General features: G+C 48.8%; 1 protein-coding gene across 7 annotated transcripts in view; it reads left to right on the top strand.

Moving 5' to 3' along the window:
* Window positions 1-27,775, top strand: part of CORO6 (coronin 6) — a 59,437-nt gene extending 31,662 nt beyond the window's left edge. For 4 of the 7 annotated variants that reach the window (XM_029611473.1, XM_029611470.1, XM_029611474.1 and 1 more), the window contains exons 3-11: window positions 4,472-4,594; window positions 7,927-8,056; window positions 11,621-11,802; window positions 14,648-14,767; window positions 22,067-22,171; window positions 23,658-23,803; window positions 24,486-24,543; window positions 24,707-24,937; window positions 26,154-27,775. In XM_029611473.1, the coding sequence (XP_029467333.1) occupies window positions 4,472-4,594; window positions 7,927-8,056; window positions 11,621-11,802; window positions 14,648-14,767; window positions 22,067-22,171; window positions 23,658-23,803; window positions 24,486-24,543; window positions 24,707-24,937; window positions 26,154-26,276 (1,218 nt within the window). In that variant the 3' untranslated portion in view covers window positions 26,277-27,775. Of the gene's footprint in view, window positions 1-3,796; window positions 3,932-4,471; window positions 4,595-6,046; window positions 6,061-7,926; window positions 8,057-11,620; window positions 11,803-14,647; window positions 14,768-22,066; window positions 22,172-23,657; window positions 23,804-24,485; window positions 24,544-24,706; window positions 24,938-26,153 lie in introns of those variants that run through there. The other 3 variants (XM_029611475.1, XM_029611477.1, XM_029611471.1) reach the window with 3 other exon arrangements.

Genomic DNA, 27,775 nt, shown 5'->3' with positions numbered 1-27,775 from the left:
AGTTTGAAGACAAGAAGCTTTCTTAGGGAAATGGACTTTTCTGGTTTTGCTTAGGGTATTTTAATGTCAAAACCTGAGGAACTTTATTGGGCAGTCTAAGCTGCTGATTTTCAGCTTTTCAAGTGATGTGAAATGGAGAGCAAATTTTAAAATGTGGGAAGAAAGTATAAAAAAAATTGAAAAGGTCTATACAATTCTTAAAATTTTGAAAAATGCTCCAAACTCTTTCTTTCTCTCTTTGCTTATTTCTTTCTATGGACGTGTTGAAGTGCGAGATCTTAACCATTGGCGCTTAAGGCCATAGTAGCAAGAGAGGATTGGAGCTAGTGTTCTGGATCCAGCAGCAGCGGGCCTTCGGGAGACTGCATAAACCCCCAGGCCATGAGGAATCGAGGGATCAGACGTAAAAATGAAGCTTTAAATAAAAGGAGAGGGGAGGGAAGAAGAGAGACCTGACATGACTAGGAGAACTCTGCAACTCAAGCTCCCGCCAGGACTGAATTTCTTTAATAAAATCTAAACAAGAATCCTCATTAGAAGAAGAGCAGCACAAGCAGAAGTTGCTACATCCCTGGCCCTGCTGCTGCTCCAATCACACCTGCCAGTTGTGCACCGTGAGATGAGAATTGGTTCTTACCTGCTAATTTTCGTTCCTGTAATACCACAGATCAGTACAGAAAAGTGGGTTGTGTATCCCTACCAGCAGATGGAGTCAGAGAACAAAAACTTTGGACACTGCTACATAACGAGAGTGCCACCTGCAGTCACTCAGTATTGACCTGTACCCAAGCCCATGCTAACAGAACTAAATAACGAAGGGTAGCACCCAACCAAATTTCCAAACTACCACTTCGTCGTTGGCAAAAAACCAGACCGAACAACTGCTAAACACTGCTCCATGAATCATGTCTGCAAAAAAAGGAGCTTCAACAATAAAAAAAAACTTAAGCAGATTCTGAGCAAAACAGTCTTTCAGTATCTGAAGAAAGGAGTGGGCCTCTGGACTGATCTGTGGTATTACAGGAACAAAAATTAGCAGGTAAAAACCAATTTTCATTTCCTGAACTTACCCAGATCAGTCCAGAAAAGTGGGATGTACCCAAGCCACCCTGCACTGGGTGGGAACCCGAAAGACCCACTCGAAGCACACTCTCCCCGAAGGACGGTTCATCAGAAGCCTTAACGTCCAATCGGTAATGTTTCGTAAAAGTGTGAATAGACGACCACACCGCCGCCCTACAGATCTCCTGAGGCGACAGTAACTGACACTCTGCCCAGGAGGTAGCCTGAGCCCTAGTGGAATGAGCTCTGAGACCCAAAGGCACCTGACTCCCTCGGGATATGTATGCCGTGCAAATGGCTTCCTTAATCCACCGAGATATGGTCGCCTTTGACGCTTTGTCCCCCTTCTTTGGGCCACCAAAGAGAACGAACAAATGATCAAAACGTCTGAAGTTATTGGTAACCTCCAGATAACGCAATAAGGCACGCCGCACATCCAAAAGATGAAGGTCTCTGGTCTGAGAAGACTCCCGGGACCAGTTAGGGAACCCCGGAAGCCTCACAGTTTGATGTGAAAGGCTGAAACCACCTTAGGGACAAAGGACGGAACCGTACGTAATGATACCCGATCGTCGTAAATCCGAAGAAAAGGTTCCCGACAAGACAGCTCCTGCAACTCTGAGATCCGACGGGCCGAGCCACCAAAAACACCGTTTTCAAAGTCAGATCTTTCAGGGAAACTCCACGAAGAGGCTCGAAAGGAGCGCCCCATAGAACTCGCAGGACTAAATTCAAACTCCAATCCGGACACCGAACGGATGGGAGGGCACAAATGTTTGATCCCTTAAGAAACCGAGCAATATACGGATGTGCTGCCAGCTAACAGCTGTCAAAGTTTTCCCGCAAGGCACCTAGAGCTGCAACTTGTACACGAAGGGAATTGAACGCCAAGCCCTTAGCAAGGCCCTGTTGCAGAAAGTCAAGCACCCGAGGAACATGCATTGCTAAAGAGTCGCAGGAACGCTGATGACACCACATCTCAAAAAGCTTCCAAACTTTCACATCGGCCATATAGGTGGCTGGACGGCTCGCCTATAGGAGGGTGGACATGTCTTGTTCTGAATAACCCCTCAAGTGTAAACATTGCCTTTCAAAAGCCAAGCTGCAAGAGAGAAGCGATCCTCCTGATCCGAAAATATGGGCCCCTGACGGAGCAGATACATTAGATGAGCCAGCTGAAGTGGACCCTCTAGAGCCAAACATACCAGATCCGTGATGACGTGGCCACTCCACGTACCAGATCACGGATGACGTGGCTACTCCGGCGCCACCAGAATCACTCTTCCCGGGTGCCGCTCAATGCGATGGAGAAACCGACCTCTGAGGGGCCAGGGCGGGAAAGCATACAGCAGAATCCCCGTGGGCCAAGGACATACGAGAGCGTCTATGCCCACCAAGCCCTGTTCTCGGTGACGGCTGAAAAAACGAACTGTTTTTGCGTTCGCCTGCGTTGCCATCAGATCTAGCTGAGGAGTTCCCCATCTGGCGCAAATGAGATTCCACGCCTCGAGAGAGAGAGTTCCCATTCCTCTGGGTCTAGTTGCTGACGGCTGAGATAATCGGCTTGCACATTCTTTACTCCCGCGACATGGGATGTGGCAGTGCCCTCGAGATGGCGCTCCGCCCAGGTGAACAGAAGACGTGCCTCCAGTGCTACGGAGGGACTTCAAGTCCCGCCTTGCCGGTTGATGTACGCCACCGTTGTTGCATTGTCCGAGAAGACTCGCAGCATTCTGATCAAACTAACTAAATAAAAAATAAAACTAAAGACTGCAGGTGTGCATCTGTACCACCCGCTGGAGTCAGAGAAATACTGAGTGACTGCAGGTGGCACTCTCGTTATGTAGCATTGCCCAAAGTTCTAATTGCTCTCTGACTCCACCTGCTGGTAGGGATACACCACCCACTTTTCTGGACTGATCTGGGTAAGTTCAGGAATTCTACGCTACTCTGCCCTTCGATTCCTTCAGAGAAGCCCCAAGCATACTCTCCCTCTGCCACAAAATATTGCCCGAGGGGGTCACCTCCCATCCCTGGAGAGCACTGGATTCGTTAAACGGGGGTGGGGGGAACCAGTTTCTGGGTCCTGTGAAACGGGGGCAGGAATCACCTGCAAGACCCAACTGAGCAGAAGTTACCTCACAGTTCACACAGGAGCTGGTGCTCCAAACAGAAAAAAAAAAAAATGTACTTAAAATAATTAACCAGGCTTCAGCCAGAATAAAGGACAGGCCAGAGCACAAAAGTAGCAAAGTTCAGCAGTTACAAGATAAATCACGTCCAACAATTTCACAGTCCAGAAAAAAATCACTGCCGTTCTCCCAACGTCTTCCAGTCACTTCCACAATACACAGTTCCTAAGCAAAGTGAGTCTTTTTACGTCATCAGTTTACCCAACTCCTGCTCACACCTCTGGCAGCCCCCTCCCTCTGGCAGCTCCTCCCTCTGGCAGCCCCCTCCCTCTGGCAGCCATCCGATCCTGCAGTTTGGCCCACAGAGGGTCGATGGCCACAGAGCTCCTTTCCTGCACGTCTCACGAGGCTCTGTCACGGAATTGGCTGCTCGAGTCTGGCAGGGTTTGCTGGCAGCAGCATGAGCTTTCTTTTGAGAACCAGAAGCACACGGGCCGGTGCAGAAAAGTTTCCAGTGCTGCTGTGTAGGCACATAAAATTAAAAAAAAAAAAATGCCTTATCCGGATAAGGGGAGGCAGATGTGACGTGAGATGAACTCTCCCACGGGTGGCTCCCTCCCCTCCCCTCTTGAGTTAAAATGTGCAGTCAGCCCACGCTGAACATGCTTTTTCAATGGCTGCATGCATGCTTTCAATCCTGCTGCCTTAGAACACCATTGGCTTACTGCATTTGGAAGGTAAAGAAACATAATATAGGTTAGAGAGCCGTGCTGATTTGCAGCACACAGTTTTAACACTGAGGTTTCTGCATCAGCCAGAGTGAGAGAAAGAGAGCTCTAACTCCTTTATAGGACTGCCCTCAGGAATGAAGGAGGACTGAGCACAGGTTGGAGGGCATGCGACATTGTTCTCTTCCTATGGACGTTGGCTCTCCCTTTTACCTAACTCTTTCAGCCAGTCTGTAGGATCAAATACCCACACATGGATAAAATGACTTTTCAGGGACTGAGAGACTCACAACTGCTAAAGGAAGAGCAGCTTCTGAAAGCACCCCTGTGATGATCTCTGTATGCTGACTTTTTTTTCCCCAGACCTTTTTACAATAGCGTGATGACTGCCGTGGGGTCTTGGTGTGATATTTCTGCTAAGCATTATGTAGCTATTACAGTGAGTTATGCTCCAGTAAGTGAGGCATGGCTATGATGTCCAAAAGCTCTGGTTTGATTGCATTTTTGTGGTGAGTTGGCAGTGAAAGCCTGGCTGTTTCTCTCTTCCAGACTGGGCGTGTGGATAAGAACCACCCCTTGGTGAGTGGGCACTCGGCGCCTGTGCTGGACATTGACTGGTGCCCTCATAATGATAATGTCATTGCCAGTGCTTCGGATGACACTACGATCATGGTAGGTTGTGCAGTGCCATGTCCTAACCTCTCCTGGGAGCCTGCATAGTGTGCCCGCTCTCCCTGCATGCTGGAAGTACCCAGGCATGGCTGCATGTAATACTCCCCTAACCATCTGCAGATGGATTCCTGTTCTCCAGAATTTATAAGTGCTGGTTTGAGAGGTTTCAAACTCCTGAAATCAGAATTAAAATCCAAAAATCAGAACAATTTAGGGTGCCAGCTTTAAGGACTTTTACATAATTTGGTTGGCAGATGAGCAGGAGCCCTTGCGTGTCTGGTAGTGGTAAAGAAAGTGAAGTTGTGCAGAAGGCTTGGGGAGCTGAGGGCAGCTATGAGACTGTATACAGGGGTGCTGGGGTCCTGGGTCCAGCTGCTTATTATTTATTTATATGCTGCTATATCCAGTGACCTAAGCGGCTAACAATAGTACTTGCATAGTATAATTGTGGCAAACAGTGTAGATAAAGAACAGAACACAGTAACTAACGTCATAAAATCTAAAAAGATAGAATAAAATTGCATGAAGTAAAATCTTAAAAAGCTTCAGAAAAGAATAAAAACAGAAAAAAATAGTATTAAACCAGCTAAATTCATTGAACATAGCGGGTAAACTGTATCCTGAAGGATTTTTATACATGGCTCCTTCTTCAAAGTCTCTGGTAGACCATAATGCTGGTGCCACTGAGGCAAACAATCTTATTTATTGTTTTAGTCGCTTTTCTATACCAATATTAGTGTGAACATCATATTGGTTTACATCAAACTGCAGATAGAAATTACATAAAACAAGGGTGGGGTAGCAAGACTAGGAGAAACTAAATATATAGATAAGGAGAGGCAGAGATGAAAGGAACAAGGTTGCATAGTAAATAACATGATCTTAGGGACAGAGAGTAGCTTAGTACTTTACACTAAGGAACGTGTTATAAGGGAGAGCTGAGACAGTCCCATGTCAGCCCATTTCCAGTAAGGTGCATAGTGACCTTGCCTTTATTTCAAGACTTTTGCCATGTGTTTGTGGATACAATGCTTGTTAGTTACCTGTCTCTGGGGTCTCAGTGCAAAAGAATCTGAGTGCTAGAACAGTACCAGTCCCTTGGGCCCTTCTTCCTACTGGATAGTGCATAAAACAGCAAGAGCTGAATAGAAAAGTGAGGTCCAACCCTTGGCTCAGGTCCTGTGTGCCTGGAGTTCCCTGGAAGTGTGCCTGGCCTGAGACCCTTATATCCCTGCTCCATGATACAGCAGTCTGTGCTAAATATAGTGAGTGTGCAGCAGGGCTGGGGCTAATCCGAGGTTACTGCTGGCTCTGGCAGGATTTGGAGGTCCAGAGAGCTTTCATGTCATGGCCGGGCCCATTATAGTTCTCTATGAGCTGAGAGGCAAGAGAAGGAAAAACTGCTGGGACACGATCCAGAGAAAAAGTAGCTCCCTGCTGCACAAATTGCAGGATGCACCGATGCTGTGAGTCTCTCACTTTTCAGTGAGCTTAATATATGCATGTTATTTATAAACTATAGTGTTCATGAAAATAGAAAACTGAGCATGCGGTCCTAACCTGCTAAGATATCTCTCCCTTCATAGCTCTGCCAATGGATCTCATTCCTGCCCTACAGCACCCCATGCAATTCCAGTATGGAGAACCCCCCCCCAAAACACACACACAGTTCTGCCCATGCACCTCACTCCTGCCCTGCAGCAGCCCCTGCTATTCCAGTACTGAAACCCACACACAGAACTCTGCTAATTCATCTCACTTCTGCCATGCATCAGCCCCTGCTATTCTAGTACTGAGACCCACACATACAGCTCTGCCAATGCACCTCACTGTGCTCTGCAGCACCCCCTGCTATTCTAGTACTGAGACCCACACATACAGCTCTGCCAATGCACCTCACTGTGCTCTGCAGCACCCCCTGCTATTCTAGTACTGAGACCCACACATACAGCTCTGCCAAAGCACCTCACTCCTGCCCTGCAGCAGCCCCTAATATTCCAGTACTGAAACCCACACACAGCTCTGCTAATACATCTCACTCCTGCCCTGCAGCTCCCCCTGCTATTCCAGTACTGAGACCCTCACATACAGCTCTGCCAATGCACCTCATTCCTGCCCTGCAACACCTGCTACTATTCCAGTACTGAGACCCTCCACACACAGTTCTGCCCATGCACCTCACTCCTGCTCTGCAGCTCCCCCTGCTATTCCAGTACTGAGACCCTCACATACAGCTCTGCCCATGCACCTCACGCCTGCTCTGCAGCTCTCCCTGCTATTCCAGTACTGAGACCCTCACACACAGCTCTGCCCATGCACCCAACTACTGTCCTGCAGCAGCCGCTGCTAATCCAGTACTGAGACCCACACACAGCTCTGCCATTGCACCTCACTCCTGCTCTGCAGCTCCCCCTGCTATTCCAGTACTGAGACCCTCACACACAGCTCTACCCATGCACCTCACTCCTGCTCTGCAGCACCCGCTGCTAATCCAGTACTGAGACCCACACACAGCTCTGCCAATGCACCTCACTCCTGCTCTGCAGCACCCGCTGCTAATCCAGTACTGAGACCCACACACAGCTCTGCCAATGCACCTCACGCCTGCTCTGCAGCTCCCCCTGCTATTCCAGTACTGAGACCCTCACACACAGCTCTGCCAATGCACCTCATTCCTGCCCTGCAACACCTGCTACTATTCCAGTACTGAGACCCTCCACACACAGTTCTGCCCATGCACCTCACTCCTGCCCTGCAGCAGCCCCTGCTATTCCAGTGCTGAGACCCACACACAGAACCCTAATTCATCTCACTCCTGCCCTGCAGCTCCCCCTGCAATTCCAGTACTGAGACCCTCACACACAGCTCTGCCCATGCACCTCACTCCTGCCCTGCAGCAGCCCCTGATATTCTAGTACTGCAGTACTGAGAGCCCCTTTCCCCTCTGACTATGGATCTCAGTCCTATCCTGCTGTAATCCTTACTATTCCAGTACTGAGAAACCCCCCCCCCCCCACCCACACACACACACCTATAACAATGCACCTCACTCCTGTCCTACAGCACCATCTCCTAGTCGAATGTTAAGACCCACCACACAGAAATTTCTGCCATGGCATTTTAATCTTTGTCCTTTCTAATAAATCTCTGTAACCATCTGCAGTGCTCTGACTACAGTCATTATAAGAGAGACTCCCAGACAGTGCCTGATAGGGGGAGAGATTATGACCTGAGCTATTTATATCTAGGATGGAATGAGTGTTAAAAGTGCACACGGTCACACGTTCTCCTTTTCTCTGTGTGTGTGTGTGTGTGTCTCTCTCTCTCTCTAGGTTTGGCAGATCCCAGACTATACCCCAGTGCGATCCATAACAGAACCCATTGTGACACTTGAGGGTCACTCCAAGAGAGTGGGCATCATTACGTGGCACCCAACTGCCCGTAACGTCTTACTCAGCGCGGGTGAGGGAGATTCTCAGCGTGGGTAAGGGCTCTTGGCGAGGGGGATTCTCAGGGTGGTTGAGGGCTTCTTGGAATTGGGGATTTTCAAAGAGGGTGAGTCTTCCTTGGGGAGACAGATTCTCAGAGCAGATGATGGCTCCTTGGAGTTGAGGTTTCTTAGGGCAGGAGAGGGATTCTCTGGATGGGTGAAGGCTCCTTGCAGTTGGGGATTCTCTAGGACGGTGAGTGCTTCTTGGGGAGAGGGATCTCAGGGACAGTGAGAGCTCCTTGTAGATTCTCCAGGTGGGTGAGTGTTTTTCGGGAAGGGGAATTCTCAGAGAGGGTGAGGATTCCTTGGGGAGAGGGATTCTCCTTGTGCATGAGGGCTCCTTGGAGTTCGGGATTCTCCAGCTGAATGAGATCTTCATGGGCAGGGGGATTCTCAAAGCAGGTGAGGGTTCCTTGGGGAGAGGGATTCTCAGGGTGGGTGATGACTCCTTGGAATTGGGGATTCTCTATGTGGGTGAAGACTTCATGGGGAGGGGGATTCTCAGGGTGAGTGAGTGTTCCTTGGAGTTGGGGGTTTTCAGGGTGGGTGAGAGTTCCTTGAGGAAAGGGTTTCTCAGGACAGGTGAGGACTCCTTGGTTGAGGGTTCTTGGGGGGGGGGGGGATGAGGGTTTCTTGGAAAGAGGAATTCTGAGGGCAGGTGAAGATTCCTTGGAGTTGCAGATTCTCCGTGTGGGCAGGGCTTCATGGAAAGGGGGGTTGAGTGCTCCTTGGAGTTGAGGATTCTCCATGTGGGGGAGGGCTTCACGGGGAGAGGGATTCTCAGGGTGGATGAGGGTTCCTTGGAGTTGGGAATTCTCAGGGTTGGTGAGAATTCCTTGGGGAGAGGGTTTCTCAGGGCAGGTAATGGCTCCTTGGAGTTGGGGATTCTCCATGTGAGTGAGGGCTTCATGGAGAGGGGGGTTTCTCAGGGTGGGTGAGTGCTCCTTAGAGTTGTGGATTCTCTATGTGGTTGAAGACTTCATGGGGAGGGGGATTCTCAGGGTGGGTGAAGGTTCCTTGGGTAGAGGGTTTCTCAGGGCGGGCGATGGCTTCTTGGAGTTGGAGATTCTCTATGTGAGGGCTTCATAGATAGGGGGGATTCTCAGGGTGAGTGCTCCTTGGTGTTGGGGATTCTTCAAGTAGGTGAAGATTTCATGGTGAAGGGGATTCTCAAATTGGGTGAGTGCTCCTTGGCATTGGGAATACTGTGGGTGGGTGAGGGCTTCATAAGAACCTAAGACATGCCATACTGAGTCAGACCAAGGGACCATCAAGCCCAGCATTCTGTGTCCAAAGGTGACCAGTCCAAGTCACCAGTACCTGGCAGGTACCCAGACATTACATAGATCCCAAGCTAGTAAGGCTGGTAACATGCAGTGGCTATTCCTTATTGATTAATAGCAGTTTATGGACTTCTCATTTAGGAACTTATCCAAACCTTTTAAACCCAGTTACACTAACTGTCATAACCACATCCACTGGCAATGAATTCCCGAACTTAATTATGCATTGAGTGAAAAATAATTTTCTCCAGTTTGTTTTAAATTTGCTACTTGCTAACTTCATGGAGTGCCCCCTAGCAGGGGATTCTCAGGTTGGGTGAGGTCTTGAAGTTGGAGGTTGTCAGGGTGGGTTGAGGGTTCCTTGGGGAAAGGGTTTCTCAGGATGGGTGAGAAATCCTTGGTTGGGGATTCCGTGGGTAAGTGAGGGCTTCATGGGGAGGGGATTCTCAAGGTGGGTGAGGAGGTGGAACAAAGTGGGTGGGTGAGGAGGTGGAAAAAAGTCAGCATGGCTTTACCCAAGGCAAGTCTTGCCTCACAATCTGCTTCACTTTTTTGAAGGAGTTAATAAACATGTGGATAAAGGTGAACTGGTAGATGTAGTATACTTGGATTTTCAGAAGGCGTTTGACAAAGTTCCTCATGAGAGGCTTCTAGGAAAAGTAAAAAGTCATGGGATAGGTGGCGATGTCCTTTTGTGGATTACAAACTGGCTAAAAGACAGGAAACAGAGAGTAGGATTAAATGAACAATTTTCTCAGTGGAAGGGAGTGGGCAGTGGAGTGCCTCAGGGATCTGTATTGGGACCCTTACTTTTCAATATATTTATAAATGATCTGGAAAGAACTACGATGAGTGAGGTAATCAAATTTGCAGATGATACAAAATTGTTCAGAGTAGTTAAATCACAAGCAGATTGTGATAAATTGCAGGAAGACCTTGTGAGACTGGAAAATTGGGCATCCAAATGGCAGATGAAATTTAATGTGGATAAGTGCAAGGTGATGCATATAGGGAAAAATAACCCATGCCATAGTTACACAATGTTAGGTTCCATATTAGGTTCTACTACCCAAGAGAGAGATCTAGGCGTCATAGTGGATAACACATTGAAATCGTTGGTTCAGTGTGCTGCGGCAGTCAAAAAAGCAAACAGAATGTTGGCAATTATTAGAAAGGGAATGGTGAATAAAATGGAAAATGTCATAATGCCTCTATATCGCTCATTGGTGAGACCGTACCTTGAATACTGTGTACAGTTCTGGTCGCCGCATCTCAAAAAAGATATAATTGCGATGGAGAAGGTACAGAAAAGGGCTACCAAAATAAGGGGAATGGAACAGCTCCCCTATGAGGAAAGACTAAAGAGGTTAGGACTTTTCAGCTTGGAGAAGAGACGGCTGAGGGGGGATATGATAGAGGTGTTTAAAATCATGAGAGATCTAGAATGGGTAGATGTGAATCGGTTATTTACGCTTTCAGATAATAGAAAGACTAGGGGGCACTCCATGAAGTTAGCATGTGGCACATTTAAAACTAATCAGAGAAAGTTCTTTTTCACTCAACGCACAATTAAACTCTGGAATTTGTTGCCAGAGGATGTGGTTAGTGCAGTTAGTATAGCTGTGTTTAAAAAAGGATTGGATGGGTTCTTGGAGGAGAAGTCCATTACCTGCTATTAATTAAGTTGACTTAGAAATTAGCCACTGCTATTACTAGCAACGGTAACATGGAATAGACTTAGTTTTTGGGAACTTGCCAGGTTCTTATGACCTGGATTGGCCACTTTTGGAAACAGGATGCTGGGCTTGATGGACTCTTGGTCTGACCCAGTATGGCATGTTCTTATGTTCCTTGTAGTTAGGGATTTTCAGGTGGTGTGAGGACTTCTTGGAGTTGGGGGTTCTTAGGTTGGATGAGGGTTCCTTGGGAAAAGGAATTCTGAGGGTGGGTGATGGCCCCTTGAAGCTGGGGTTTCTTTCTGTGTGTGAGGGCTTTGTGGAAAGGGGGATTCTGGGGGGGGGGGGGTGAGTGCTCCTTGGAGTTGGGGATTCTCCGTGTGTGAGGGCTTCATGGGGAGGGGGATTCTCAGGTTGGGTGAGTGCTCCTTGGCATTGGGGATTCAGTGGGTGGGTGAGGGCTTCCTGAGGGAGGGGTATTCTCAGGGGGGGTTGGGCTCCTGCTTGCGGGTGGGAGATTCTCAGTTGGTTAGAATGAATTCACCTTTTCCCTGACTCTGTTCTCTCTCTCCTCCAGGTGGGGATAATGTGATAATAATTTGGAACGTTGGAACAGGGGAAGCCCTGTTTGTTCTGAATGATATTCATACCGACCTCATTTACAATGTTTGCTGGAATCAGAACGGAAGCCTCATCAGCACCACCTGCAAGGATAAGAAAGTGCGCATTATTGACCCCCGGAAGAAGCTTGTGGTCACTGTAAGTTCATTTCTTGGGTTACCGGTCTGTGAGCAAGAGAGGAAAGCAGAGAGCAATCGGGGGCAACAACATTAAAAATATGATTGCAACCTGGAACTAAAAAATAAAGCTGAGCACAGAGTGAAGTGACGCACCTGGACGAAGAGGAGGGTATCGTCTTTACTCGCTCGCCTATCCTACATGCTCACTCTGCTTCCCCAAGAGTGATTGACTGAACAAGTGAAGGCATGATCCAGGCTTTGCTGTTTGTTAACATTTACAGAGAGCAGGCACTTACCTGCCACTCTTCTAAGAATGTTCCAGCCAGCCCTTCCCGGGCTGAGGTTATTTAAACGTTAAAACGCCTTTCTTTCTGCCCGTTTCTTAGCTCTTGTCCCAAATCATATCAGCTTATCCTAAAACAGAGACATGTCGTATGTCCCTGTCATCTCTTGGACATTAGCCGTCAGGCCTGGATTTAGGCATACGCAACGTAGACACGAGCCTTGGTCGCTAACTCCTGAACATCCCCACAATCCTGGATTCACCCCCTGCTGATCTCTGCTTTCCAGGGGCAGGAGAAGGAGAGAAGCCCTTGCTCCAAGTCCTCTCCCTACGGGTGCCATCTGTCCCTGACGGCAATGACTTAAAACCCATACAGCAGATAAAAGACACCCCCCCCCCCAAACTAAAATACCTTCATATGAGACTGAAAACCACATCCCACTACCTCTTTATTCCAGTGGAGACCCCAACCCAAAATATCTTTATATGACAGAAAACCACATCCCATTACCTCTTTATTCCAGCAGAGACCCCAACCCAAAATACTTTTATATGACAGAAAACCACATCCCACTACCTCTTTATTCCAGCGGAGACCCCAACCCAAAATATCTTTATAGGAGACAGAAAACCACATCCCACTGCCTCTTTATTCCAGCAGAGACCCCAACCCAAAATACCTTTATATGACAGAAAACCACATCCCACTAGCTCTTTATTCCAGCGGAGACCCCAGCCCAAAATACCTTTATATGACAGAAAACCACATCCCACTACCTCTTTATTCCAGCGGAGACCCCAACCCAAAATATCTTTATATGACAGAAAACCACATCCCACTACCTCTTTATTCCAGCGGAGACCCCAACCCAAAATATCTTTATATGACAGAAAACCACATCCCACTACCTCTTTATTCCAGCGGAGACCCCAACCCAAAATATCTTTATAGGAGACAGAAAACCACATCCCACTACCTCTTTATTCCAGCAGAGACCCCAACCCAAAATACCTTTATATGTGACAGAAAACCACATCCCACTACCTCTTTATTCCAGCGGAGACCCCAATCCAAAATACCTTTATATGTGACAGAAAACCACATCCCGCTACCTCTTTATGCCAGCAGAGACCCCAGCCCAAAATACCTTTATAGGAGACAGAAAACCACATCCTGCTACCTCTTTATTCCAGCGGAGACCCCAACCCAAAATATCTTTATATGACAGAAAACCACATCCCACTACCTCTTTATGCCAGCAGAGACCCCAACCCAAAATACCTTTATAGGAGACAGAAAACTACATCCCGCTACCTCTTTATGCCAGCAGAGACCCCAACCCAAAATACCTTTATAGGAGACAGAAAACCACATCCCACTACCTCTTTATGCCAGCGGAGACCCCAACCCAAAATACCTTCATGCAAGAGAGAAAGCCTCATCTCCTAAGCACTGTGTAAAGAAAGCTGAGCTGCCATGTTGGAGTGACTCCATAAGCCATCTTTGTAGGTGTGACCCTCATGCCTGGTATTTCCTCTTTTACATCTTGTTGTGTCAGGGTTTTGGGGTGCCACTGACAACACACTAATGTTTTGTGCTGTGTTCTGCTTAACCCACTAACTATTCTGATAAGGAGAAAATCAGGCCACATGAAGGGCCACGTCTGGTCAGGGCCATATTTATTTCTTGACGGCAAGTCTTTGCAACTGGCTTCAGCAACATGAGTGAACAGCAGCAGGCACTCCGGGACCTGGTAGGAGAAGGTGTTTTACGTAGGATTTGTATTTTATCCATGTTCCAGAAATCCTTAAGCAACAAACACAAGATACAAAATGGAATCAGAATGCAAGTTCCAGGTCCCCTTCTGTGCCTGCAGTGAAAGAAGGATAGACAGAATATTTGGATGCCCTGCCTCATGCAGGAAACCCAGGTCACTTTCTGGGATCTGATGGAGGCCAGAGAATAGGTGCCTGATGGGAGCCAGTGAGAGAGGAGGTATTGATGCCTTGGACACTCTGCAGCCTGTCCAAGGATCTCTCTTCCTGGACTGTTTTGGTCGGTAGCAATCTGCATCCGTAACATCCCCCAGGAAACAGCAGGGGCGCAGGGGCTGAGCCTCGGGTCCTGACATTGTGTATTTTTTTATGCTTGAGGCCCTTTTCTCTGGAAGAGGAAGTCCCAGAGCCACTGTGGCCACCTCTCTGTCGTCCAGGTAACGTACAATGATTCCGTGGCTTAGCTATAAAAACATCTTAACAGAGAGTGGTGGTGGGGCTGTGCGTAGCTGGGCAGGGAAATCCCTGCTCTTTCAGTTCCAGATAACAATGATTGGACAATCTGGGCCTGAAATCGTGGGTGGGGGTGGGGGGCTGTTGTTGTAAAGGAATAAAAAGAAGATATTTCTGGACTTCCTCTTGCGGTGATTGGATGCCAATGGAAATGCGCGTTGTGTCTTGGTCACTGCCAGTAAGAAGCTGCTCTTGCCGAAAGCAGGAAACGGTTTCTCAGGCCCAGAGCAATTGCTGGTTATTCTGTACTTGCTTTTACATAAAATGTGCAATAACTTTCTTCCTCCCCCAGGAGAAGTTTGCTCCCCATGAAGGAATGAGGCCTATGAGGGCCATTTTTACCCGAGAAGGACACATCTTTACCACTGGCTTTACCCGAATGAGCCAGAGAGAGCTAGGCTTGTGGGACCCGGTAACGTGTGCTTGTTCTGTGCCCGGGGGACTTGTGCATTAGCGCTGGGTATCGGACTGAGGAGACCCCTGCTCAGCAGGAGGCTGCATGCTTTGAGACCCCCATCTCCTGCTCCCATGTTTGCATTACTCTGCACCGTCCACAATGCGCACTGTCAGCAAAAAGGCCGATGCCAGAATGACTGTAACTTCTCAGCTGCCCCCTCCCATGTCAGAGAATGTTGCAGCAGCATTAGCAGGACAGGGTGTGTGTGTGTGTGTGTGTGTGTGTGTGTATGTGTGTGTGCGTGTGTGTGTGAGGGAAGCTTGCACTGTGGCTTCCTGTGCTGTATCAGTCCTTTGCTGGGATGGGGTGTGTGTGTGTGTGCGTGTGAGGGAAGCTTGCACTTCGGCTGCCTATGCTGTATCTGTCCTGTCCTGTCCTGGGATGGGGTGTGTGTGTGTGGGTGTGTGTGTGAGAGAGAGGGAAGCTTGCACTGTGGCTGCCTGTGCTGTATATGTCCTGTCCTGGGATGGGGTGTGTGTGTGTGTGCGTGTGAGGGAAGCTTGCACTGCGGCTGCCTATGCTGTATCTGTCCTGTCCTGGGATGGGGTGTGTGTGTGTGTGTGTGTGTGTGAGGGAAGCTTGCACTGTGGCTGCCTATGCTGTATCTGTCCTGTCCTGGGATGGGGTGTGTGTGTGTGTGTGTGAGGGAAGCTTGCACTGTGGCTGCCTATGCTGTATCTGTCCTGTTCTGGGATGGGGTGTGTGTGTGTGTGTGTGTGAGGGAAGCTTGCACTGCGGCTGCCTGTGCTGTATCTGTCCTGTGCTGGGATGGGGTGTGTGTGTGTGTGTGTGTGAGGGAAGCTTGCACTGTGGCTGCCTATGCTGTATCTGTCCTGTTCTGGGATGGGGTGTGTGTGTGTGTGTGTGTGTGTGTGTGAGGGAAGCTTGCACTGCGGCTGCCTGTGCTGTATCTGTCCTGTGCTGGGATGGGGTGTGTGTGTGTGTGTGTGAGAGAGAGAGGGAAGCTTGCACTGTGGCTGCCTGTGCTGTATCTGTCCTGTTCTGGGATGGGGTGTGTGTGTGTGTGTGTGTGTGTGTGTGAGGGAAGCTTGCACTGCGGCTGCCTGTGCTGTATCTGTCCTGTTCTGGGATGGGGTGTGTGTGTGTGTGTGTGTGTGTGTGTGAGGGAAGCTTGCACTGCGGCTGCCTGTGCTGTATCTGTCCTGTTCTGGGATGGGGTGTGTGTGTGTGTGAGGGAAGCTTGCACTGCATGAACGCACGCCGCAAACTGAGCGCCCGGCTGGAAATCCGAGGTCATGGCATAGGGTGTGTAGGGTAGGGCCTGGTACAGGAGCTCAAGCCCACTGCAAGTCAGTGGCGACAAGGAGCCCAAACCCACGAGAAGGCCTGAGGAGGCCCCGGAAACGGTGTCCGTTCTTCCCTACGGAACCGAAGTACTCTGACGTTAAGCACGGTGGTGCCAGGTTGGGTTACTTTTTCCCCCCTTGTGCGAGAAGCATTTTTTTCTGTGGATTGGGTTGGTTTGGGACTGGGCGGCTAAGTTCTAAGCAGCCCTCTTTGTTGCTGGCATGTGGTGCTTTTTTTTTTCTTTGCTGCGGGCAACTCAACCAGTAGTTAGTGATGACTCTTCGGCCGGAGTCAGCGGTGGCATAAACTGCAGCGCGACAGAACGGATTCAGATTCGGAGAACTGCTGCTGGGCTTCAGCCGGGCACTCAAGGCAGCGGGAAGCTGACTGAACACCACACTAACGCCAGGGTCAGGGTAGGCGGTAAATATGCAGGTTAAAGACGCAGCAAATAAGCTGGTTAAAAAGGTGATAATCTGGGCGCATGTTACTGTATCGGAGGGAATAGCTAAATCGATCATTAACATATCATATACATGCGGGGGGCGGAGACGGATACGCGTCCATTTCGGCAAGCGGTAAGGACGCGTAAAACCGGATACTGAATCGTGGGTTCGCCTTCCGTGTCCAAATTGTGCGTCCAAAGCGGGTTAGAAACAAGGTAACCGCGGCCGCGCTTTACTGTATCGGCCTGTGTGTGAGAGAGAGGGGAACAAGGGTAGGGGGCAGCGTTCATGGTTTGGTGCCATGCGTATGTGTGGGTCATATTGGGTGCGATGCAAGGAGCAGGACCGGAGCCTGGTAAAGACCCCTCCCCACTCACTGCAGTTCAGATCCTCCCTCCCTTGATCTTGGATTCTGTCCCCCAGATCCTGGAACCCACTCCCCAACCCTTCCTATTCCCTCCTCCTCAATCCGAGCACCCGCCTCTCTCTCTCCCTCTTCTTCCCCATCCCAGTTTCCTAATCCTCCCCACACTCCTCCTCCTCCTCCTCTCTCATTCCTGATCGTTCTCCCTTCCTCTCCCCACCTCTGAGGTTTCCTCCCTGTACTGAGACTCGAGATGACTTTTCTTCACCAATAAAAATAAAATAAATTAGGAGGTCTGTATTCAGACATAGTCTAGATAGCAAACGTATCCGGCTAACTTTGTAGGCATATTGGGCAGTGCAGCCAGACCACTGAATATAGCCAGCCGGCCGGATTAGGACAGCTCCTTGATTTGACCAGATGTAGCTGGCTAAGTCATCCAGCTAACTCTGAATATTACTATTTAGCCACATAAAGGCTGACTATAGAGCCGGGTAAGTCATTCAGATGGATAACTATTACGTTATCCGTCTAAATGACTTTTGAATATGGACCTCTGTCCTAATACATATATTGTAAAACTAATTTATTTTTACTTATTTATTTATTTTTATTTTTCCTATACCGACATTCCTGTAAAATATACAAATCATATCGGTTTACAGTGTAACATCAACAATCACTCAGTGGCGGTACAAAGAACATAGGTTACAGTTAACAAAAGAAAAACGGTCCAAAACTCCTCAAAACATATTGTAAAATAAAATATAATATATAATAATATAACTCTTCTCGATATAAGATAAAATGAACTATAATAGAAATGCAATGCAGACCTCTAGTATCATCTCTGAAACAGAAGAGATGGTAGTTAGAGCAAACAGAGAAAAGAGAAGAAACTGAGAGGTGGACTGAGGAGTCCGAATGTGAATATTAATTGTGAGGGTGCAGATACAGGAGAGAGAAATTAGGTGTCCAGAAAGGCTTGGCTAAACAGCCATGTTTTCAGTCTCTTTTTGAAAGTGGAATGACAGGGTTCTTGTCTGAGGTCAGGAGGTAGTGCATTCCAATGATGAGGTCCTGCTGTCGATATGGGGCGTTTTCTAAGGGAAGTTTTGGCTTGGGAGGGCATACAAGGTGTCTTTATAGGCACTCCTGATAGGTCTGGAGGAGGTGTGTGGTTTTAGTTGAGTGGATGTGTGAAGGGTAGTGAGGTTGTGGATAGCTTTATGAATAATCGTGAGTACCTTGAAGAGGATCCTGTATTTGATGGGCAGCCAATGTAGGTTCTGAAGAGTAGGGGTAATGTGATCCCTTTTCTTGGAGTTGGTGAGAAGTCTGGCAGCGGAGTTTTGAACCATCTGAAGGGGTTTCAGGGAGTTGGCTGGTAGGCCAAGTAGCAGGGAGTTGCAGTAGTCTAGTTTCGACAGGATTAGTGATTGAAGTACCAGTCTAAAATCATGGAAGTGAAGAAGTGGTTTAAGGTTTCTGAGGACTTGGAGTTTGAAGAAGCACTCCTTGGTGGTGGTGTTCACGAACTTCTTGAGGTTGAACTGGTTATCCAGAGTGATGCCTAAGTCTCTGACAAAAGGAGAGTGTTTAATAGATAAGTTGGCTGCTTGTGATGGGGATGGTAGAGAGGGGTTGGAAGCGGTGTTCTCTCTCGAGATGATAAGAATCTCCGTTTTGTTGGTATTCAAAACCAGATTAAGGGTGGAGAGTAGGTGGTTAATTGATTGGAGACAGTAGTTCCAGTAGTTTAGGGTTTTTTGTAAGGATTCTGTGATTGGAATGAGTATTTGTACGTCATCTACGTACAAATAGTGAGATAGGTTTAGCTTTGAAAGGAGGTGGCAGAGTGGGAGAAGGTAAATGTTGAAGAGGGTGGGTGATAGGGAGGATCCCTGGGGAACGCCCAGATTGGAGAGGACAGCGGGGGATTCTTTATTGTTGATCCTAACTTTAAAGCGCCTGTTGGACAAAAAGGATCTGAACCAGCTGAGTGCAGATCCCTTGATGCCAATGTCTGTTAATCGATCTAGGAGAGTTGCATGATTCACTATATCGAAGGCGGCAGAAAAATCGAGTAGGGCAAGTAGGTAAGTTTGACCTTTTTTCCATGTTTGTTAGGATGTTGTCCGCAAGTGAAATAAGAAGGGTTTCTGTGCTTAACGTCTTCCAAAATCCATGTTGAGAGGGAGACAGAATGTGATGTTCCTCAAGGTAATCCGATAACTGTTTGTTAACTATTTTTTCCATAATTTTAGCAATCATGGGCAGGTTGGCTATTGGGTGGAAGTTGGATGGGTCTGTAGGAGACAAGTTGGGCTTTTTTAAGATGGGTTTAAGGATGGCGATCTTAAGTTGGTTGGGCACTAGTCCTTGGGCTAAGGAGAGGTTGATAATTTCAGAGATTGGCTTTGAGATGGTGTTTGGGATGCTAAGGAGTAGGTTAGTCGGTATTGGATCGGCAGGGTGCAGCGCTGGTTTCAGTTTTTTTTATGATATTTTCAATTTCCATCGATGAGGTTGGTTCGAAGGCATCAAGCATTGGTTTCTGTTGAGTCGGGGAGGTGAAGATGAGAGTTGAGGGAGGTGTAGTAGGAGAGATGAGTGCGGAGGATAAGTTGGAGATTTTTTTCTCAAAGTAGATCGAGAGTTCTGTGGCTTTGTCGAGTGCTAGGTCATCAGGAATGATGGGGGGTGCAGGTTTAGTGAGTGCTGAGACGTACGCGAATAAGGCTTTAGAGTCGAAAATGAAATGGTGAATTTTCTTAGCGAAGAAGTCTTTCTTCAATCTGAGGATGGTGGTTCTGTAAACGTTGAGAAGTGACTTGTAGGCAGCTAATGAGGTAGCGGACGGTTTTTTCCTCCAGCTGTGTTCTTTCCTCCTGAGGTCTTGCTTGAAGGCCTTTAGTTCTGGGGTGAACCATGGTTTTCTGTTATGTGAAGGGTGGTGTAGGACTTTGGTGGAGGTAGGACACGTTTGCTCTGCAACTTTTGTTGTAAGCTTAATCCATGAGGTGATGGCAGAGATTTTTATAATGTAATATGGTTTTTTTTCCAGAATTTTTAAAGGTTTCCCCCACAGACTGCCCGAGCTGCCATAGGAAACTTAGAGACCTGGTGGGTGGGGGGGGGGCGACAGCACCAACAGTGCTTAGGGGTGCCAAAATCTTAAATCCGTCTCTGCTTTCACCTGCCCGCATTCACAAAAAAAAACCCCAAATCAATCTGTCAGGGTTCTGGCTTTGGAAAGCTGACTTCCATTATGTGGGGATAGGAAAAGCTATTAGAAAGCACGATCGAATGTGGTTATGGCTGGGATTAATGCTAAACCTGAGAGCCGGTGCATCCTAGGTAATGTCCCTTAGCAGATGCACTGCAGCCGGGAGGTTTTGCTGTATTATAAGAACTTCAGTGATGCCAGGCCGGGGCAGGCCAAGGTCCATCCAGCCCAGCTCAGGAGTACCCGGCAGATTCCACAAAAGTCAGCCTATTCCCTGTTACTTGCTCCCTGGGATAGCGTTCACTTTTTTGTTTGCCTTTAGGGGTTTTTAATGTTTTTATATTTGTGTGTTTATTGACATTTTCATTAATGTACATTAGCAAAGAAAAAGTGAACGAAAGAAGTCCCTAAATGTGATAACAGCACAAAAACTTGAAAACAGGATGACCACACCATAGCATATTCAAGGCAATTGTGAGAGTAATTCCTACAAAGACCCCCCAACCCCTCCCTCCATCTCCCAGGTCCCTCCCACCCTAACCCTACCTGGCTAATAAGGTTTGTGGACTTTTCCTTCAGGAACTTCTCCAGTTCTCTTTTCAACCCCACCTTCACCTCGTCCTCTGGCAACAGATTCCAAAGTTTGATTGTGCACCGAGTTAAAAAAGACTTCCAACGCTTTGTTATAAATCTGCCAGTGCTAATTTCATGGCGTGTCCCCTTGTCCTAGTGTTGTTTGAAAGGGTGAATAACCGTTCCCTATGTGCCTGTTCCACCCCACTCATGGTTTTATAAACTCCTCTCTCAGCCGTCTCTTTTCCCAGCTGAAGAGCCCTCACCTGCGCAGCCTCTCATCATAGGAGAGATGGTCCTTCCCCTTTATCATTTCTGTCGCCCTCCTCTGCACTTTTACTAGTGGCCCCTTTGCCTGTTTGAAATGGGGCAACCAGAATTGTAGACGTCTTCCCTATCACTGCACTTCTCGTTAGTTACTTGACTCCATGAAAATCCCTCAGTCCCTTGATTTATATTTGCAGAAGGTGAAAACAATTAAGCAGCAAGCTTTGTGCAGCTTTTAATCTGTTGTCCTCTCTGTCTCAAAGCTTGACACATACAGTGCACTGCAAAGCTGTGGGCATGAGATAAGCACGACATTCCCCTGCAAAGCAGCTCAGAATCTGGGCCCTGAGCAGCCCGTGGAAGCTGCTGAAATCCTAAAATCATTGCATAATTCACCTTCCCCACCTTCCTACTGATGATGCCGCCCGCGTGCTGTGAAACCTGCATGGGTGTGAAGGAGCAGGGTGGGGACGGCTTTAAGCCCATGGCACTGCACGTTGGGAGGCTCAACTGGATCCCTCCTGGTGAACTGAGCAGCTTGTTAACAACTTTTCAACAAGCCTCAATTTGGTGCTTAGGGTTTTGGTTTTCAGAATGAGACGGTAACTACTGGCAAACTGACTTTGGTATCCGATAGGGGAGCACGTGAAAATAGGCCAGGCTAGTGACAGAGGGAGAGTCACGGCAGGTACGGGGTGAAAGGGCACCTGCAGAGGCAGAGGAAGCAACCATGACTGATCACAGCTACTGGATTTACTTATTCTGAGCCTGTCTGCCTGTGTCCAGAATCTGAAAAAAGAAAAAAACATACTACCAATCCAATGGGCCTTAGCAGTGTGTGAAGGTAGGGGGAAGTGCTGTGCTCCTGGGCCACGTCAGGAAAGGACAGATGGAAGGGGAGGGGAGAGAATGATCCTTGAACACCCCAGTGATGTCGGGCTCTGTGAGTGTGCTGATCTTGTGCGTCACTAATGTGAACCCTGTGAGCGTGTGGATTTGTGCACGGCTAACACAGGCCTTGTGTGCACTTCTGGTAAATCATTCTCTCTCTGATGTTTCTAATGCAGAAGAGCTTTGATGAGCCTATAGTCCTGCAGGAGATGGACACCAGTAATGGGGTTCTGCTTCCTTTCTACGATCCGGACTCTAGCATAGTCTATCTCTGTGGAAAGGTAAGCCTCAGCGACTGTGTATCTCCCCTCCCCCCGCCACTCCTCAAGAGATTACTTATAACCCAAAGAAAGGATGCCAAACCCCAGCCTCCTACTCCTTATCACTTATCGCTTCTATAGCCCTGCAAGACGTACACATCACTGTACGGATACACGGAAGCAACACGAGGGTTCAGGTCGTCAAGACCACGATCAGGGAGACCCCAGGTTTCATATTTGAAAGCAGCCTCAGGAAGATGGGTTTTTGCCTAAGGACAATCAGTGTGTGAAACTTTTGGAAGAGCCTGTAATGTGGCCATAGCGTTAGTTGTAGCGAGGACGTAGAGCTAGCTGAGCCCATAGTCCTGTCCAGCCCAGGCAGCTTTTCATACTCCATGGTGGCAAGTTCTTTGGGTCACAGAGCAGACAAGACCCTATGCCACTAGTCCATGTCACTTCATTTTGCATCAGAGTTCTTGGGGGGTGGGGGGGATGGATTAGAATGTAAAACTGAACAATTTCTGTAGCAATGGGACCGATGCAATACAGGATGCTCAGCCGAGCGCACTGCATAACCCGCAGTTGGATGCGGGATAAATAGGCGCTAATCCACCCCCTAATGCAATAGGGGGCTTAGCGCCTATTTAACACGCGTCCGACGTCATGGAAGAGACAACCTTGTGGGAGCCCCTGTGAGGAGCAGGTTGCAGTTGTCGAAGCAGGAGGTGGTGAGAGAGTGGATAAAGACTCTGGTGGTGCCTTCAGAAGGGCTGAATTTTGTGATTATAGAGAAAGAAATGACACGGTGAGCAGCGTGGTGGATGGATGTGCAGCAGGAAATAACGGAGGACACTAGGATAAGACAGTGTGGGACATGGGGAAATGAGTTTAGGAGGAAAGAGTTGAAATGATGTCTTGGCCACATTGAGTTTAAGGTGGTGGTGCCGCGCGCAGGTGGCCATGTCAGGCAAGCAGGTTGAGATTTGGGACGGGATTCTTGGTGAAATATCAAGTGTGAAGAGGTAAATATGGGAGTCATCAGGATAAAGATAGAACGTGAAGCCATGGGAGGAGGTGACAGCAGCAAAGGAACAATTGCAGAGAGAGAGGATGGCCCAGGTCCGAGCCCTGATAATGGGATTATGGAGGAGGAGGAGGACCCACAGAGGATACACTGAAAGGATGACGGGAGAGGTAAGAATAGAATCTGAGTGAGGACAGTGTGACAGGGAGCAGATGGTAATCAACAGTGCCAAGAGCAGGCCAAGGACAATGAGAAACCTTGTACGTTACTGAGCCCAAATGTACTCAGCAATGTCCCACACACAGAAGGGGTGAAAGCCTTTGTGCATAGGCCTCTAGCTATATGTGACCTAGGTTATTCCACTAATATTACTGCTCCTCTGTGTTTTATGATTGCGCTGGAGCCCTGTGACCATCTCGCCCTTCTGCCAAGAGCCAGCGTCAGCTCAGGCGCTGATGGATTTTGTTTCTCCTCCTTCCTCAGGGTGACAGCAGCATCCGGTACTTTGAGATCACGGACGAGCCGCCATATGTGCATTACCTGAATACGTACAGCAGTAAGGAGCCGCAGCGGGGGATGGGGTTCATGCCAAAGCGAGGGCTGGACGTCAGCAAGTGTGAGATCGCAAGGTTAGCAAGAAACAGCCTCCCATCCCAATTCCACATCAGAGTCGTCAGAGCTGGGAGATTAGTGAGAGGCCGGCGGTCTTCGTATGGAGACAGTCGGCAGTGATCAGCACCTGAAGGGTGCGGCCACATGGGCACATTGGTCACACCAGCCTTACCACAGTGTAGATACGGAAAGAGGGGGAGTTTCATTGGGTCGTAATGACTGCCCTATTTTCAGTGGCAGGAATATGCCTGAAGGGTTGAATGAGTTGGGGGAAGATGCTGCCTCGGTCTCAGGGTGCAGCCTCTCCCCTCCCGGTCTGGGCAGTCCATAGGGACCCTCTCTGAGCCGTCACTTCCCCAGGAGTAACTCTGGCCCATTGTGTCTCCTTCTGCATAAAATACACAGGGAGGCTGCTGCCTTCTCGCGATCAGGAGGGTGAGATAAAACGAGCGGTGTTCTGATTTGTAATGAAAGCTGCTCTTGGGCCAGAACAGGGCCGGGCGTGGCAGACTTCCTTGCTTTTCGTCCCTCACAGGCAGGTTGGCAGTGTGCCCAGCCTGCCTGAGCCTGTTAGTGGCATTGAATTGCCACTGCGATTATTTCTCCTGTGCCGGGGAGAGTGACACTTGTGTGTAGATTCATGCGGGAAGTGGAAGATTTCGATCTTGTTCTGAATTTGCTTCCTGGGTTTCCCCACAGATTTTACAAATTGCACGAGAGGAAATGTGAACCCATTGTCATGACGGTGCCACGCAAGGTAACACTGGGGTAACCCCCCCGCCCCCCCCCCTCCAGGAACGGGAGTGTGTTTCTGGCACAGGGCCATTGAGGGATGCGCCTGTGGGGGCTCTGGATCTGGGCTGCCCTGCAGCTTCTGTGTGTTTGGGGGAATCTCCTGACCTCTGTCTGGTTTCTTGCAGTCGGATCTATTCCAGGATGACCTGTACCCAGACACTGCGGGCCCGGAGCCAGCGCTGGAGGCAGAGGAGTGGGCCACGGGGAAGGATGCTGGTCCTCTGCTCATCTCCCTACGAGATGGGTACGTTCCTCTGAAGAACAGAGAGCTCAAAGTCACCAAGAAGAACATCCTAGACAAAAGAGCACTGCAGGGGCCTCGTCGGAGCTATTCCACCTGCGACAGCAGCCTCTCGGTGAGTCCCAGGCGCTGCTTCCTGCGCAGCCCCCAGGGGATCGAGCTCAGACTCTGCCCCCTTCCACATAACAGAGAGTATTGGGGGGGGGGGGCTCCAGAATCAGAGAGTGGAAATCTCATCTGTCAAAGGTCAGGCATCTTCATCATTCTCAAGTCATGGAACTAATTCCAGATGTGAACTCTCACACTCTCATCACAGCTCTGCATCCTTTATCTCTGTTCCCTCCATTTCTCCTCCTTCCCTTTTCTCTGTGGCTTTTCTGGTTTGTTTGGAGGGGCGGGGAGTTTCCATCCATGTTTGCTTAGTTTGAGTGGATTTTTTACCCTCATAGCGGGTAACATCATTTCAAACATAAAATGCAATAAGATCAGTAGGGATGTGCAGAGGGACCGCATACGTTACATTCGGTATTCGTATTCGGGGGGGGCAGATATGTTGCATTCGGCAAGGGGGGGCCTCGATCCGTTCATGCGTTCCATTCTTATTCGTTTCCTGGCTAAAATTTAATTAACTACAAACCCACCGCCCTCCTGACCCCGTCCCCCCCAAGACTTGCCAGAACTCCCTGGTGGTCCAGCGGGGATCCAGGAGCCATCTACTGTACTCACGCCATCAGCTGCCGGTATTCAAAATGGTGCCGATAGCCATTGACCTTACTATGACATAGGGGCTACCGGTGCCATTGGTTGGCCCCTGTGACATGGTAAGGGTAAAGGCTATCGGCGCCCAAGACTTGCCAAAAGTCCCTGGTGGTCCAGCGGGGGTCCAGGAGCGATCTCCTGCACTCGGGCCGTCGGCTGCCAGTAATCAAAATGGCGCCGATAGCCTTTGCCCTTACTATGTCACAGGGGCCGACCAATGGCACCAGTAGCCCCTGTGTCATAGTAAGGTCAAAGGCTATCGGCACCATTTTGAATACCGGCAGCCGATGGCGTGAGTACAGTAGATGGCTCCCAGACTCCCGCTGGACCACCAGGAGTTTTGGCAAGTCTTAGGGGGGGCAGGAGGGTGGGGGTTTTGTTTAAATTCGCTCCTTTAGACGGCCGAATAATTTGGTGATTTGTTGTATTCGTGGGAATCGCGATACGTTTCGCTTCCCCACGAATACAACGAATATGGCCCTATACGTTGCGGATTGTCAATATGTTGCAAACGAATGCACACCCCTAAAGATCAGCACCTCATCCTCTCCTTTCTTCATCTTTCGCTCTAGCGCACGGTCCTGGAGGAGCTCCTGGAGGAGATAAAGTCTCTGAGAGCCATGGTCCAGGGGCAGGAGAAGCGAATTTCAGAGCTGGAGCACAAACTGTCCCAGTTTACCAATGGCACCAGCTAAAGGCCCTTCCTCGCCTGCTGCCGCACTACCTAAGAAAGCGAAGAAGCAGAACCAAGCCTGAGCAGCCTGGCTACAAAACTTGGGCTGAGAAAAACCAGACGCACACCTTGCAGTCAAAAGGGAGGGCTTGGGAGGCTGTTTGGACGCTTGCATTGGGTTTGATGCTCTGACCAGCACCACTGGCCTTGACTACCACCCGCTAGTGGCTGGCTTGGGGCTAGGGTTGTGTAGGCTGTGGGCATCTGCTGGATCTTGGTTGAGTTGCCTTGCTGAGCTCTGGACATGCTGACTGCCTGCTCCGGCGCTCCTTGTGTGTCAGTCTGAAGAAATGTAGGCTAGTGTCCTGACTCTGCGGTCCATCGCCAAAACCAACCTCTCACAAGTCATGACTGGGTGTAACCGCTCCAGTGGGGGCCAGCTTCGCTCTGGGATTCGTATGTGGACAGAAAGATGGTCTTCCTTTCATGCTTTCAGCTGCTGGAAGGCTTTTCTTCTCCTGGTGCCTGCTTGACAGACTGGGTACCTACAGCAGGGCTGTGAAGTCAAGGGGAGGTCTCATCTGCCAGTCCTGGGGGCAGGGTTAGCTAATTTATTTCAAAGCTCCTTCAGCTGAAATATCCGCCAGCAGAAAGACTGCTGCAGGACTGTGAAGCCTGGTCCCTCCTCTGAGCCCCAGTGGTCTCACTTCTCCCTCGCTGGCCAAATGGCTCTCCCGATTCCCAGAGGGTCTTTCGCTCCCTAGGGAGTTTTTCCTTTCACTAATTGCGCAGGGGTCTCATTTTTCCCAGCTTCCCAGCTCTCTCCTCTCCCCCAATCCCCAGGGTTTATGAGTTATGTGCACAAATCATGTTTCCTGTTCATGAAATGATTTATGTGCCCCCAAAATACTTTCAGTGCAGAAAGCATTTTGTGCGCACATATATCATATTTTATGCAGAGAAAACCTGCTTTGTGAGCATAAACTCCTGACTACAGGTCCCAGCACTGGCACTCCAGCTTCTGCCCGTAGACTAACCTCAGATCAGGCGTTAAGTTGCCAGTGCTACTACAATACAAGGTAATAACTACTGCTCTGGGGGGGGGGGGGGCAGTAATAGTGAATGCCATCATTATCCTGGAGTTTCCACCTGAGAGTGCTTACCTGTATGCACAACGTGTAAGCAAAAGCTTGCATGCACATTTTTTTGTGCAAGAAGTTGTTGTATCAGTAGAAGAGCTTACACACAAAAAAGTTGCACATAACTGCAAGTTAAACCATGAGCGCTGCCGTGCACAGCTCATTTCAGCGGCCCCAGAATGCAATGGGATAGGCGTTGGTGACACTAACCTGTCTCTGCTTATAGTGTCCTAGGTCCCTCTATAGTGAATACAACTTTTTAACATTTATTTAAAATGTATTTTCTTGGTAAGCTTTGGATTTACAAAAATGTTGGTTCCTTCCGTTCCACGCTATAGTCTGCACTGAGTTTAATGATTAAAATCCCTTATTTGCACAGGTA

The sequence above is a fragment of the Rhinatrema bivittatum genome, chromosome 8 (assembly GCF_901001135.1).
Source record: "Rhinatrema bivittatum chromosome 8, aRhiBiv1.1, whole genome shotgun sequence".
Classification (NCBI taxonomy): domain Eukaryota; kingdom Metazoa; phylum Chordata; class Amphibia; order Gymnophiona; family Rhinatrematidae; genus Rhinatrema; species Rhinatrema bivittatum.
This window is presented reverse-complemented; position numbering and strand designations above follow the sequence as displayed.